At 32.2% G+C, this 14,409-nt stretch overlaps 1 protein-coding gene across 2 annotated transcripts in view; it reads left to right on the top strand.

The window, feature by feature from the left end:
- The window catches only part of LOC129971409 (rhotekin-2-like), a 112,985-nt gene that overhangs the window by 28,686 nt on the left and 69,890 nt on the right, over positions 1-14,409 (top strand). Inside the window, exon 1 of one of the 2 annotated variants that reach the window (XM_056085156.1) lies at positions 13,696-13,839. The exons of the other annotated variant lie outside the window; for it this stretch is intronic. Within the exon in view, the coding sequence (XP_055941131.1) occupies positions 13,804-13,839 (36 nt within the window). The 5' untranslated portion in view covers positions 13,696-13,803. Of the gene's footprint in view, positions 1-13,695; positions 13,840-14,409 lie in introns of those variants that run through there. 2 annotated transcript variants of the gene reach the window in all.

Here is a 14,409-nt window from a genome sequence, read left to right as displayed (position 1 = left end):
TGAATATATACTGTGAGATTTTAATAGGGATTTCTAACGCATGTCAATCACAAGCAAGGGAAACACAGGGATCTTTTAGAGGAATTTGTTTATATCAGCAATATTTTATCCCTTCACTCAGAGTGTGGTCTTTAGCCGAGTGTCGGTCTTTAGGCGATTCAGCAATTTTACAAAGCTTCTGTCGAATTAATGAGATAGAAAAAGTGGAATAGGATCAGGAAATAAAAGGATATTTTAGAATGAAGTTAATATGGGCTAAATTAAGATAAAAATTAGAAAATTAATTAAGTTTAAATTAAAATATCATTACATTTGTTTTCTTGTTGGCTACTCATCTGTAAACTTATATTTTATATACAGTATAGTACATAACGTACCTGTTTATATTTAATGATGCTATTTGTAGAAATTACTATTTCTGATTATACTTCTCGATATATTGGCGGCCGTTATATAAATAATATCAGAAATTGGGCAGATTATTTAAACTGAAATTTAAATGTAATTTTATATTAAAAAAAGACAGAATCAAACAAATTATAAAATTGGTGGATGCTAGTGGAAAATGCTAGTGGAAAATTTCGAATTTCTTTAATTTTATATGATCGCCGAATTTCAATGAATTTTTCTTAGTGACATGAATTGAAATGGCTGAACATTTTTCACCAGATCCTTTGATCTGCGTTGTTTTCATGCTCTGCAACTTCATCTTCTCTTCCGTCATCACCGTTCGCTTTTCACAGTACACGATCAATAACATCACCACGAAAGTGAACTGAATAGTATGCATTCATGCCGGCACAACGTCTTCACTAACCCAATACTTGTTTCATTTTTTTTATCTCAGAAGTTTACATTTACCTATTAAATTTCCAACTATCAGCGATCATTTATAATCATAATCTCGACGAAAATTTCTCAGCTTCCAATCAGAGATGTTTGAGCATGCGCACACACAATTTTCCGATTTATTTATTTATTTTGTCAAAAAACTAAAAACGCATTATAGAAATGTGTTTTTTATTAAGTCACAACTGTATTTGAGCCCCCAGGTAATGATGGATCTTCATCATCGCGATATACCGTCCAACATATATCGATATTTTTCGATGTATGGTGATATCATTATTTATTTATAGCTATTATAAGTTATAAATAGCATCTCTTGACACGACTCCAAATAAAAGATAGTTTCAGTTTATATCATAAAAATATTCTTTTTCTTTTGAATAAAAACAGTTAGAAAATAATTTTGTTAAAACCCCTTTAAAAAAGTGTATCAATGCCAAAGCAATGTCTGCATGTTACAATTTATACAATCGCGTTTAAAACAAGTATTTTTATATATTGGAATAGGTCAGTATTTACAGAAGAATATTAAGAAAAATTCTGTATGAAAGTCGATAAGAATGAAGAGCAACAAAAATAAACACTAACCGGTAACCAAAATGAAATCGAAAACGTAAATTAATTGTGAATATCGATTTATTGTATCACGATTTATCGGGAGCCGCTAGGAGTATAATGGAATTTCTTTTCTTTTCTTTTCTTTTTTTTTATAGGAGTGTGCTCAAGTGTGAAAATGCAAGCTGCGAATGAAATTATGAATTTTTATCTGAAAGAATGTTTTTTACTTTTATTTCTGAAAATGAATATTTAGCGATTAAACAAAAGACAGCATACAACCTTCTGTTAACCGCAATTATTTTTCCGTAATGGCATCATTCAGTTAGGGAACAGAAAAACGGTTTATTCCCAAATGACAGGCTTGAAACAAGTATTTTATATGTTATAATATGACAGTATTTATAGAAATATTAACAAAAATTATATATAAAGTTGAAAAGAATGAAGAGCAACAAAAGTAGACACTAATCGATAACCAAAACGAAATCGAAAACGCAAATGAATTGTGAATATCGATTTATTGTATCGCGATTCACCGTGAACTATTATTCGTGATATCGATAGATCGACATTTTTCGAAAACTGGCATCAAAAAATCGATTTCTTTTCGATAAATCGAAAAGCGGCACAGCCCCACCCCGCATCCTGCTGTAAATAAAAACTATTCTAAAACATTGTGTTGGTTTGTACCTTTTTTACTTATTTCGGATTATCTGCAATTGTCGCGTTACTCAGTTTTTCGAATAACTACTGTTACTGTTGTTTCCGGTTTGCCGCTTACTGCACCTTCAAAAGCACCGCTATTTTGATATCATTGGATGCGAAAAATTTTACTGAACATCTTTAACTCGTATCATCCGTGCTATGGTTTCAACAAGATAGGAGTATAGTTATTAAAAAACGGTAACGTATCGAAGTTGAAGATAAAAAAAATAAATCTATTTCTGTTGACAATGGACCCATAAAAGTTCCCACATCCTTCCGTTCCCTTTCCGTAAAAAGAACCGTTCACCACCATAAGGTTTCTCGGAGACAATCGGCTGTGAAATCTGAAAACCGCAGATTGTGATTCAAGCGTTAAACATTTCTCTGTTTTCCTTACAAGCAAACGCAGTCACCGACCTGTTGCGTTTGCTTTTATTTGATTTCCGTCACTCCTTATTCAGTTTGGCATTCGATCACTTGCCCATTCAGCTGTTTCGAATGGATGTGTTTCGGTCAATAACGCGAAAAAAAATACTTCCAATGATTATTCACTCTCTAATTAGATAAATCACAACATGGCGTTACTATTTCTCAGCTTACAAGGAAAAAACAATCACACCGTATTGTTATTCATTCATTGATAATTATAGAATTTCCCAGCATTTTATTTTAAATTTGGTTCATATATCGGAGAGTGGAGGCATCGACCTTTGAATAATTTATCATTCAACGAATAATTTTTGTTATTTTTCTTCCTAAATTCATTAGTAATAATCTTAACGATAAAGATAACTTGTGAATTCTTGCTCATTTAGAACAAGTAAAACTTGATTAAAATAAGAAATCAATTTTTCATTTTGCAGGATTAAGAAAAGGCCGATATAGCAGATAAGCTTAATAGAAGTTACTGTTATAGTTAGAAGACACGCGCAATTACGTCAGGCATGTGACTATAATGTCACACAAACTGACGCTGTTTCTGCTTTTATATTAATCTTGCTGTCGAAACGATGACGTAGCAATCAGGTTTAAGGGGATTGCAGATATTTACTGGGTACGGAAAAAAAATCCTCGGACTAAGTTGCTCCATCATAAAATAGAAATTAATTTATTTTTTTATGTGTGTGCATTTTTTTGTCTATCACTTTAATTATAAATTTTTTTTGTGATACATCTGTCAGTTTAAGCACTTTTTTTTAAATCTTTATTACGATGTCAAGCAAAATATTTGCTATTTTAGAGTTGTTTAAGCAAGAAAAACGATAGTACGAAGTCTCTCGTTTGCTTGATGTGCATCGGCAAACTGTATCTGATGCGATCTGCCGTTTCAAAGAGCTTGGCAATCCAGGAAGTGAACACTTCCAACAATCATAAGGCCATCAAATAGCAAGTTCGGCGAAATTCGAGGGTTTCCATGGGAAAGATCGCTCGTGAAAAGGGTATAAGTGACCGATCAGTGCGGAAATGGCAAAAACAGAGCTTGGACTGAAGCCTTACAAATTCCAAAAAGTTCAGTTTCTCACTGAAGAAAACAAACTTGTGCGGCTCCAAAGATGCCGGAAGCTTTTGAAATGGGCCCCAAGTCAGCGCTGGGAGAGATTCCTTTTCATTGATGAGAAGCTCTTTACCATCCAACAAACTCATAACTCTCAGAACGATAGGATCTTTTCTGTAGAAGTCAGTCTTGGTCTGGGGTGGAATTTGCACTAGCAGCAAAACAACTCTTCTTTCTGTGGACGAGGACGTTAAAATACATCAAACAGTGCACCAGTGGGACATTCTACAAGCTGTTGTACTTCCATGGGCCAAAAAGCACTTCGGCAATGTAAACTGGACATTTCAACAAGATTCCGCCTCAGCTCACAAAGACAAAAAAGCACAAGAGTGTGCAAGACGATGTCCTGTGGAGAATAGCCCTCCCCTCCTCCCTACTCGTCAGATATAAATCTTATGGATTATAGTGTATGGTCCATTTTGGAGTCTAGGACTTGCACTAAACGTCATAAAAGTTGCACTCTCTAAAGAAATGTCTTCTACGAGAATGGGATAGATTAAAGGTAGAAGACTTACGGCCATTGCTGAAAATTTCAATAAGCGTTTGCGCCTCTGCATCGCTACAAAAGGCGGCCATTTTGAAACCAATTAAATTTATTTATCAGTAAAAGTCTAATAAATAATAAGTCTTATTATTATTTGTTATGTTTCGTTAATTAATTTATTTTTAATAAAGCTAAATTAAAAATTGTTTGTCCGTTTTTTCCCCCACACCCTGTATCTGCTAATCTTTCAAGGCACCACGGAGATAAAACTTCAATTCGATTATGTGACTTTTTCCAGTAAAATATGATGAGAAGATGGAAAAAAAAATAATAATCTATGCCTCGAATGCAACTTAACCTCATTATGCCATTATTTCGAAGATCATTTCTGCGAAGAACTGGGAAATTAAGATGTTTAAATGCGATATTGATTCATGACCTTTATTGTTTTAATTAGAATATGTTTTATAGATGAATCGGAAGCTGAACTTTCAATAGTTTACTGCACAACTTTTTTTGTTGTTGTTACTGTGATTAAGGAACTAAAATAACCAGCGGCAGTGATCTCCCCGAAACTTTCTCGCATACTCTCTAATAAAGGTGTTTTCAAAGAGAACGCTTTGTATGGCACTGGCGTTCAATAGTTGCGAAATATTAACCTTTGATGAGAATTTGGCTTTTTTGACTCAATCTGTCTTGGGATCCTTCGCTCATTTTTGGCCATTCATCTAACTCAAAGCGTTTTTAAGTCATCTTTGTCACAGACAGACAAACGGCCAATTTCCAACAAATGTGTTTTCCGAACTCAGGGTAATCTGAAATGTGGTGATTCCTTAAAATCTCCAGCTCTCCTTTTTCGACAACTGCAACACTGTCTTTACGCTACGTATAAAAGATAATAAAAATGATTAAACATTGTAAGTAAAATCACAATCTTCCCTCACCTTTTTTAAACATAATAATGTTGACAGAGGCACCATGCAGCGAAAATCGTTAATAATGCTTAAAAGGACTTTCCCCTGGAATTATAGCTACAAAATTTGGGACGTAATTACTTTTGGAAAACTTATATTAAACACATACTTAAACATATCATATTTGGTATCCGATTTTGTGATTACAGTTAAGATGCTGTATCCAATTTTGGTTGCAATCGATTAAAAAAATGGTTCTAAAACACAAATCCAATTTTATCAGAGAGTATGCAAGACATTTTTGAGGAGACAACACTCGGCTTTCCTTTTATTTATTTATTTATTTATTCTTTTTAAAAAAGAATCTAAGAATTGCAAAGATGTCTTACTGCCTTCTTTCTCTTCAACCATTTTTGCTGTTTTATCAGTGACTTGACGCATACCTAAAGGAGAATATTTCTTTTTAAAAAATGCATGAAAAAGTAAGAAAGGGCACCATTACGAAACATTAAATAAAAAATAATGATACCAAAACTTCCGCAAACTTCGCATCCATTTAGAAAGAATATGGAATTCGCGGGCATTGTTGAGGTCTCAAATATTTGAGCCTCAGGGAAATCACATTTAAGCAATTTAGCAGAAGAGAGTAGGGTTCCAACTTTTCTTTTCATTCTCTCTCTCCCCCTCCCCCCTCTTCTTCTTGCCTCCTTCTCGAGATCTGAAGCCTTATTGAAACGGAAAGAAGCCCTGCGGAGGTGCGAGAAGAGGTATTATTAAAATCTGGGTCAGGTTTTTCTTCCTCGGCAGGGTCAGAATTTAACTGGTTTCCACTTTTTCAAATTCTAGTAATTTAATTAAATCGAGCCTTCTAATGAGATTAAAAATTAGCCTACTTAAATCTTAAGAATGCAGCTAATTTTTGGGTTCGAAATCAACGGGGAGAATTGAATATGCAAATGTTCTTCATTAGGCGAGGTGTTTGTATATATATATATATATATAAAGGTTACTACGGTGTTTCGGCTTTCATTAATATACCTACTCATTAATTTAAATCTCATTAACTGTAACCGAAATATAGGACATTGAATTCTTGTTGAAATAACAAGAATGATAAAAGAAGCAAGAACATTTGCAGGTTCGCGTGCATATATATAGAGAGAGGAAGAGAGTGAAATACTTATACAAATTTAAAAAAAAATGGTTTTGCATTTTGATAAATTTTTAAAAATCTTTTCAAGAGCACGAAACTTTCGATATTTAAAACATACATTTTGTGCTTATTTTAATCGAAAGAATACTGCTTCTAGAACAGAATTTTTCTCGAAATAGTAATGAAAATGAAAACCTGAGGAAATGAGGTTTTTTATTGAAATCTCTCTCTGATTCTTGTAAAATCTATCTGTGTTACTCTCTTTTCGGATTCTCGTTTATTTCCAAAGTAGGTCCGTTTTGTTCTGAGATGGTAATACAGGTATGCAAATGAGTCGAATTTGAGTTTTTTGATAGTTACAATACTTTCTGTTCTTAGTTGGATAAAAAAAAATTAATATGTTCCAGATGCAATCGAGCTTTAAGAAAGAGAGAAATCCGCAAAGAAATCCACTCGCAACAGTATGCAAGAACCGAGGGTTAAATTAAACAAAAGGGTCACAGCTAACCTACCTTAATCGAAAATTACATCCATTATCATAACTCTTCTGGCTGTTTTATTAACCCTGTCTGGCCTTCCTCAAAATATCCACCATTATTAAACATCCTCATCATATCTGTCCTCATTTCTATCCACCTCATGACTGACAGCATTTCACTTCATTATAGTACGAGTGGAAAAAGTAGTTTCAACAGAACCGCCTCAACTTGTTTGCTTTTTCTACGCATACTTTTCCTCCCTCAAATTCCACGACCGTTTCGAGTTGAAATGCGGGGATTCTCGCACCTGTGAACCAGATTTGAGAACCACTTGTTTTTCACTCCCGCTTTTCTTGGGGTGAAAGGGTTAGTGGGGAAAAGCGAATCACTCTCTTCTAATGCGATTAGAAGAATTATCCTTGTAAACGGGCTGCATATTAAGCCTACTTTGGAAAGGGAAAACGCCTGATTAGGGACAATCGAAGCATTAGATTAAGATTCTAATTTACAGCATTTCTTTCTCTTTCGCTTTCGGAATAAGGAAAGGGTCACGGATATCATTGGGATAAGACAGTTATTTATTAAGTGTTTATTCTTAGACGCGTTGTGAAAGTTATCGAATTGGAACAGCATCTGTATAGAATTCTGGAGAAGTGAGCGATTAATACATTTTTTTTTATATTCCTTGTGAATTTGGAGGCCATTGCTTTCGTGATTAAGATATAAAAATTTTTATTGATACTTAAGATATTTATTTCTAATCTTATTCGTGGGAAATAATTATTAAAAAAAGAACCTAAAAGGTAAGAAGGAAACTAATAGGTCATATTGTTCTATATAGCATCATAATGTTTTTCATTTTTTATTAATCTAAGTTTATTGTGGCATTGTACTTTATTTGAATTAAAACTTAAAGATTGCGAAATTCCCATAATTTCTTTTCTTAGCAAATAGAATTTTGCCATTCAGATTATTTAACTGAAGTCCTAGTTTGAAGATATACACAGTCTGTTTGGGACAAGCTTCATAATTTTGAATCGCAGCCAAATGACGAGGATGTCTCCCGAGCACTACCATATATGTGGACACTTTATTAATGTCTACAGAGAAAATCAATTGACAGACTTTAAGAATTCATGGACCAAATTTTAAGCAAGGCATATAGATATATGTACTTATATAATTATTGCAATAGAACACGGGGCCGGAAAAGCAAAAGAGGCAATATATATATATATATATATATATATATATATATATATATATATATATATATATATATATATATATATATATATATATATATATATATATATATATATAACCATATTAGTAAAAATACCAAGTTAATATTAGCAAAAAGAATAAATATAGAATCAAAAAGGAAGAAATTAAGAATCCGGCCTGAAGACTTTCTCAAGGGTCGCCCTAAGGCAGGGATTCAAAAACGGGATTTTTTTCTGTGAGGGGTCTAATTTTGTCCAAAAATATTGACCCCTCGTGATCCGAAAATCCCCTGAAATTGAGGCCTTAGAGATAAACCCTTTTTTACAGAAATAAAACAATAAATTACAATCTCCAATTTAAGCGAAAATTATAATAATATAATATAAACTATAAAAGAATATTCACAAAAAATTTGGTATGTTTGGACCGCGAAAAGAATTACATTATGTAGTTCCCTAGGTTTTTCAATTATCATGTTCAAAAACATACAGGCCGACAGGTGGATTTCATGTATTTCTAACATGTCGAAATACATGAAAAAATCGAGTTTGACGTCTTCGGAGATTGCAATGTTTTCATTGCGCACTAGAAAATAAAATTAAAAAGTTCTAAATTAACGGTAAAAGTAAATATGCTGTTAAAGCGAAAGCATTTTTTTTCATTGCCAATTACTGATTTTTAGCAATCTATTACGTCAAGTATATTTTGCTTGGTAAATAAATCATTAATTACCATAAATACAGTATTTTTGTAAGCATTCGATGTTGTTGCTGGACTGTTTTATTTGGTCAAATTTGTCAAAACCTGCATTACAAAATTGCAGTAATTTTTCCCCCTGTTCTTTGAAAATGTTGCATCTGGTAGGTATTGTTTAGGTTATTTTTTTTAAAAAAATAAATCACTGCGATGTACATCTGATTGCGTCATCTTATTCAACTAGGGGTTCGTTTAACTGGTTACTTTTTCTAGGAAATTGGAATAAAACTTCGAACGAAATCAGAGATAAGATAGTTTTTCCGAATAAATTTGAATTTTCTGGAAGAAGTGAATGAAAATCCTTCTTAACGTGCAATTTTCTTTTGCTTCATTGCTTGTGCTCAAGTTTTATCTAAAAGTGTTTTATGCCAGTGAGTGCAGCGATCAAAAATGCATACGTTCCACATTTAGCAAATATACCAGTTTGATTGCGAAAAAGATAATGTAACTAATCTTTTATTTATTGATTCTATTGTAGTCGATTTTATTCTTCTGCTTATTAATTAGTACAGATACTCTACCGTTAAACAATACCTGCTTTCCTTACCTGGCTGAAATAATCTGTTTATCAACTAATTACCCAATAGACAATATTTTGTTCTGTTATACCTTCCTCTGTGTGATAGTTTTATTGCCAAAGACGAAGGACAAAAATGGGTTGTTCTAAGTGCCTTTAGAATATTCGTTATTTGCCAGTGATTTGAAGCGGAGGAACATTTATGTCATTTCCTGTTTTAAAAAGATTCCTTGTGATCTGAAGGTTTATATAAAAAGATAAGTTTAGGTTCAAATAAAAATAATCCCAATTATCTATCTGTTTTATTTATGCTTTAACTAAGATATTTTTTATAACAAATAAAAATAGTATTCTCATGTAGCCGTTTTTTAATATAAAATGAATGGATTATTTCAGTAGTTATATTAAGAGTTCCATGCGGATTCCTTCTAAAATTATAATTAAAAGTGAAGTAAATATTTCCTTATAACGCTGGCTTTTATCAAATATTGTAAAAAATGGATTAATAAAATGGAAATTGAATGAATTACGTTTTCAAACTATTAGTGCCTTTGTAACTTTGAGGCATTGTTTGACTGACAAAGATTACACACCCTATCCGGTATCTTTGTTCTCCGAATTTCTGCAACATACCCTACAAATTTCTATTAGGTGCATTTACATCAATCATGTGTTTTGTCAGCGACATCTATTGGTAAACATGCGAATTATCTATATAAACGACAATGGTTTTAGGCTTTACCAATTTACTATTACTTAATTGTTATCATTTTGAACGTTTTCCATTTAATATTATTGAGTTATTTAGTGTATAAAGACCCCATTCATGGAACGCTTCAAATTGCGTTTTTCGACATTCATTGATTCTTTTGTTTAATTCGAAGATATCTGCCGCTGAAGCCCATCAGACACTTTTTGAAACTTATGGTGATGCTGCTCCGTCATATCCCAATTGTCGGTTTTGGTTTCGACGACTTAAGAGTGGTGATTTCGATGTCAGTGACAAAAGCACGTCCTGGTGGTCCAAAAAAATTCGAAGATAATCAATTGCCAGACTTATTAAACGAAAATGGGAAAAAGTTGTAGAAAATGATGGAAAATATTTTGATATATATTGTACCAATTTTTTTCAATAAATGCCTTTTTAAAGTGAAAAAAATGATCAAAATACATGCAAGCACTTAAATCAATACATGAAAGCAGTTACATACATTAAGGAGAGGAAGTTTGATCTCTGTTAGCAGTTTTTATGTGCTGCAGCATCGAATCTTTGGTGGAATCGGTGCATGAACACGTGGCCTTTCTCCTTCCTAAATTCTTTACAAATTGGCTACATGGCTACTGTTGTATATAAAATGATAAATTAACCGAGCACCTGTTTTATGTGGTATATTCAGGGTCAATGTAACATGCATCTTGCGCACTAGAAATTCCTGCCTTCACAAGCAGCATTTCCTAATTTGAAGCATCACCAAGTATAATTAGGAGTCATTCTCTTGCTCAAGTATTCGTTATAAATAAACAAGCAATCCCCAGTAAATTAATTAGAGTTCCGCTCTCCCCGTGTTTTTTGCCATTACAGGAAGAACCGCGTGTTGCAAAACGCGCCGGGCCTGCCTTTAGAAGTGCGCCGTGGCATTGAGGGAAACCTGTCTCTAGCACTGCAATTAAAACAAAAAGGCCGTTAGGGTGTTTTGATTGGAACCACGCGAACCTCACGTGCCATTATTACTGAAAAGAAGGGGTGGGCTATTGACTACAGGTGATTTCGTAGAGGTTACCATCTTTTTTTTTTTCTTTTCTTTAAAGATTTTCAGCCTTAGACCTAAATAATAAGAATTGTAAAATTTTAGCGAATGAAAAAAATCGGTAAGTACAATTCTCGTATAATCGGGCATTTAACATGTTAATATTTATCTTACATTCACAGCTAAAATGTCACCGTTAAAATAAGGACACTTTATAACTTGGATTCTGGCTATAAGGGATAGCAATGGTTTAACCTACAATTCTTATTTCCACAGCACGTAAAGCTATGAAAAGAATTGTTTACGATTGGGTGTTGTATTAGCGATTGTAGTAAGACTTTAAATTAGTAGATTTTGTTGGCACTAGTAAGGTTGATAGCTCTATTTTGGGCTCTGACAATCAAAAAATTAAAATATCACCACACATCTCAGACCGAGTACCGCAATTTCAATATTCATGCTTTCTTTCAGAAAACTACTTTTTGCATAATTATGCTTATGAAACGATAAACATGTATTTTATATACTTTATTTTAAGGAAATTCTACGCATGATTAAGGCAGATAAATTTACCCGATTTACGTAAACGATAGCCTTGGGAAAGATGATATCAATGAAAAATTAATTCTAAAAAGAGACCTGTCTGCTAGTGGTCAGTTCTGATGGACGGGTGGAATATGGACGATGAAATAGGGCTTCATTTTACTGGCTCAATGAAATGGAACTTTCTCCGCGATCTCTTATCATAAATTATTTCTTGTCGATATGTCATTTTGTTTTCATATCAGCTCTAGAAATTTGATTTGAGGATTCTTTTGTATTGTAATATTTTGTTACCTGATTTCATGAAAACAATTTTTCTCGTGATTGTTTTTTTTTTTTTTAATTATTTCGTCTGCATCTAACTTCTTTGAATATCTTTTTAAAAAACATTTTAAAAACTTGTTTTATTTTAAAATATATGGTATATATTTTAATGGTGGTTTAAATCGTTCATTATGTTTCCCATTCTGGTTTCAATAAGAAAAAAAATCCGGTTTAATATTTTTGTGTATGCAGTTATCATTTATTGAAATTCATTCGCTCACAAATGACTCATTAAAAATATTTCAGTGGATTTATAATTCGCTTTGTGTACCTATTTACCGGGCAGTACCTACATTGATAATGTATTTGGAATATGTAAGATTAAAAATAATATAAAGTACACTCCCGAGTACCCGATTCGCGACTATCCGGCTTAGTTTTTTAAAAACTAAAAACTGTAAGTTTTGATTCTTATCTTAGGGTTACCTTTTCACATCTATGTATATTATTTATCAGTAAAATATAAAATCTGTTTGAGTCCTTTTTTTTTTTTTAAGAATCAAGCCTACGATTTACGTAAATGTTGAATCCAAGTTAATCTAGAGCTTATAGTAACGATCTGTTACTTACTCATTCTTTTTTTTATTGAAATTGATTCTATTGATAATTTTATGACGATACTCTTTTTCAAAAATATCAAATATTTTAAAACAAAACATGTGTATAATTATGCAGTTACACAATTTTATAAGTATATGTATAAATATATATGTGTGTGTGTGTGTTTTAAAATCTTAATTAATTTCCTAATTTTTATCTTAATTTAGCCCATATTAACTTCATTCTATTCATTCTAAAATGGTTTCTTATTTCTTGATCCAATTCCATTTTTCTTATTTAATTAATGCCATAAGCATTAATTAATTACTTCTGCATTTTTACACGCTTCGAATGAAGGGATAAAAATCTGCCATGTTAAATGAATGTTTTTAAAAGATCCCTATAATTCCCTTACCTAAATAGACACGTGTAAAGAAATCCCTATCAGTATCTCATGGAATATGATCATCGGGAATAGATACTTCGGTCTCTTTCGCTTTTTTCTGCTCTTGTATCGTTTGTGAACGGACTTCAGTTCGTCATCGTTTCTTGTACATAAATTATGCCTCCCTGGATGGAATAAACCGAAATTTTAAAATTACAAAAGTGTCGTCTCTCTTTTCGGCCATGAAACTGCTCAAATACATACTATATATAAACCCATTCAGCCAAAAATTTTAAAAAAATAGTAGTTAATTGGATAAGTAATTTAAAATGCAAGAATCATTTAAAAACACTACAATATCTCATATGCGCTTATATTATTGTAGGAATTAAAATAATGATGAATGCCCCAAATAGCATGTATTTCCTTATTAGGAATTTAAGTAAAATCATTGGCAAAGTCAATTGTGACTATTTTGATACGCAGAGTTATGGGAACACTTAAATATAGGTAAGTCGATGTACTTTCTACGATATCTATAAATAATTTACAATGCTTGCTGTGTTTTTTTTTTAATTGAATGAGTTTTACATAATACCGTCAGGTGAAGGAAAACTTAGCCTTGCGTTATTTTAAATGACCACCACTCAACGTTGCACTGGATAAAGAAAAGTCAATGCCTCAATCAGGGTTCAAAACTTGTAAAAGCAATGAAATGTTCTTTTGTCTCCCAGCCTTGCGCTTGTTCCTGCTTTGTTCGGACACGAAGAATTGGATAAATGGATGACTCACTACATCAATTTTTTTTTTATGAATGTCCCCACCCAAGGTCACCAAACTATTTAGAATCGTTGAAGCCTTAAAACAATTACTTTAATAAACTGTTGCTTTTCATAACAAGCCACTCGGTGAAACCTTATGAGCGATGCAAGTCAGAACCTGCGGTTCCCGATAGGAAAATAAGCCTGATTGCGAGCGTTATTTGCTTTCCCTGTAATCCTGTTATGCGATAAAAAGATTTTTTTCTTTAGTATGAATCAGAATGAATAATCCCTACAAATAGAAAATGCCAAAAGGAAAATCCAATAAAATTAAATCTTTGGTAAGTAAAAAAAATTATTTGTTTCAAAGAAGTATTAAGATAAATTACACTAAATTTTATCCTGAAAAGTATTAATATGATTTCTAATCGAACTGCCAAACTGATGTGCTATCTCTTGAAATGTGATCAATTAAAAACAAAATAAATACTTTAAAAGAATTAAATGCTTTTAATTAAAATAAGGTAAAGAAATAACTGTCCGTTTAAAAGAATTGAATAATTTTTGCAATTTGAAAAAACGCTTAGGAAAATGTACTGGTTTAACTTAAGAAAACGAAGTATTTTTTTAATCATTATTATATTCAATAATCAGTTACTTTATTTATTTAAAATGTCGAAATTTATATGATTTTAGACTTTACGTTTATCATACAATACTATGACGCGGGAATTTAATTCACTGCATTTTAGATAGGTTAAATTTGTTTATTATTCTAAGATCTTGTGGAAGAGATCATTCATTTAGCATCTCGTACATCAATCATTTAGAAGCGAATTTGGTTTTGTTCTCTTTTTGATATATTCTGATTTTTGTAAATTTTAATGGGAATAATAATATTCTGTTTGGTT

Source organism: Argiope bruennichi, chromosome 6 (genome assembly GCF_947563725.1).
Source record: "Argiope bruennichi chromosome 6, qqArgBrue1.1, whole genome shotgun sequence".
In the NCBI taxonomy this organism is placed as follows: Eukaryota; Metazoa; Arthropoda; class Arachnida; order Araneae; family Araneidae; genus Argiope; species Argiope bruennichi.
Note: the sequence above shows the minus strand (reverse complement) of the source record. Positions and strands in the feature narration are given on the sequence as shown.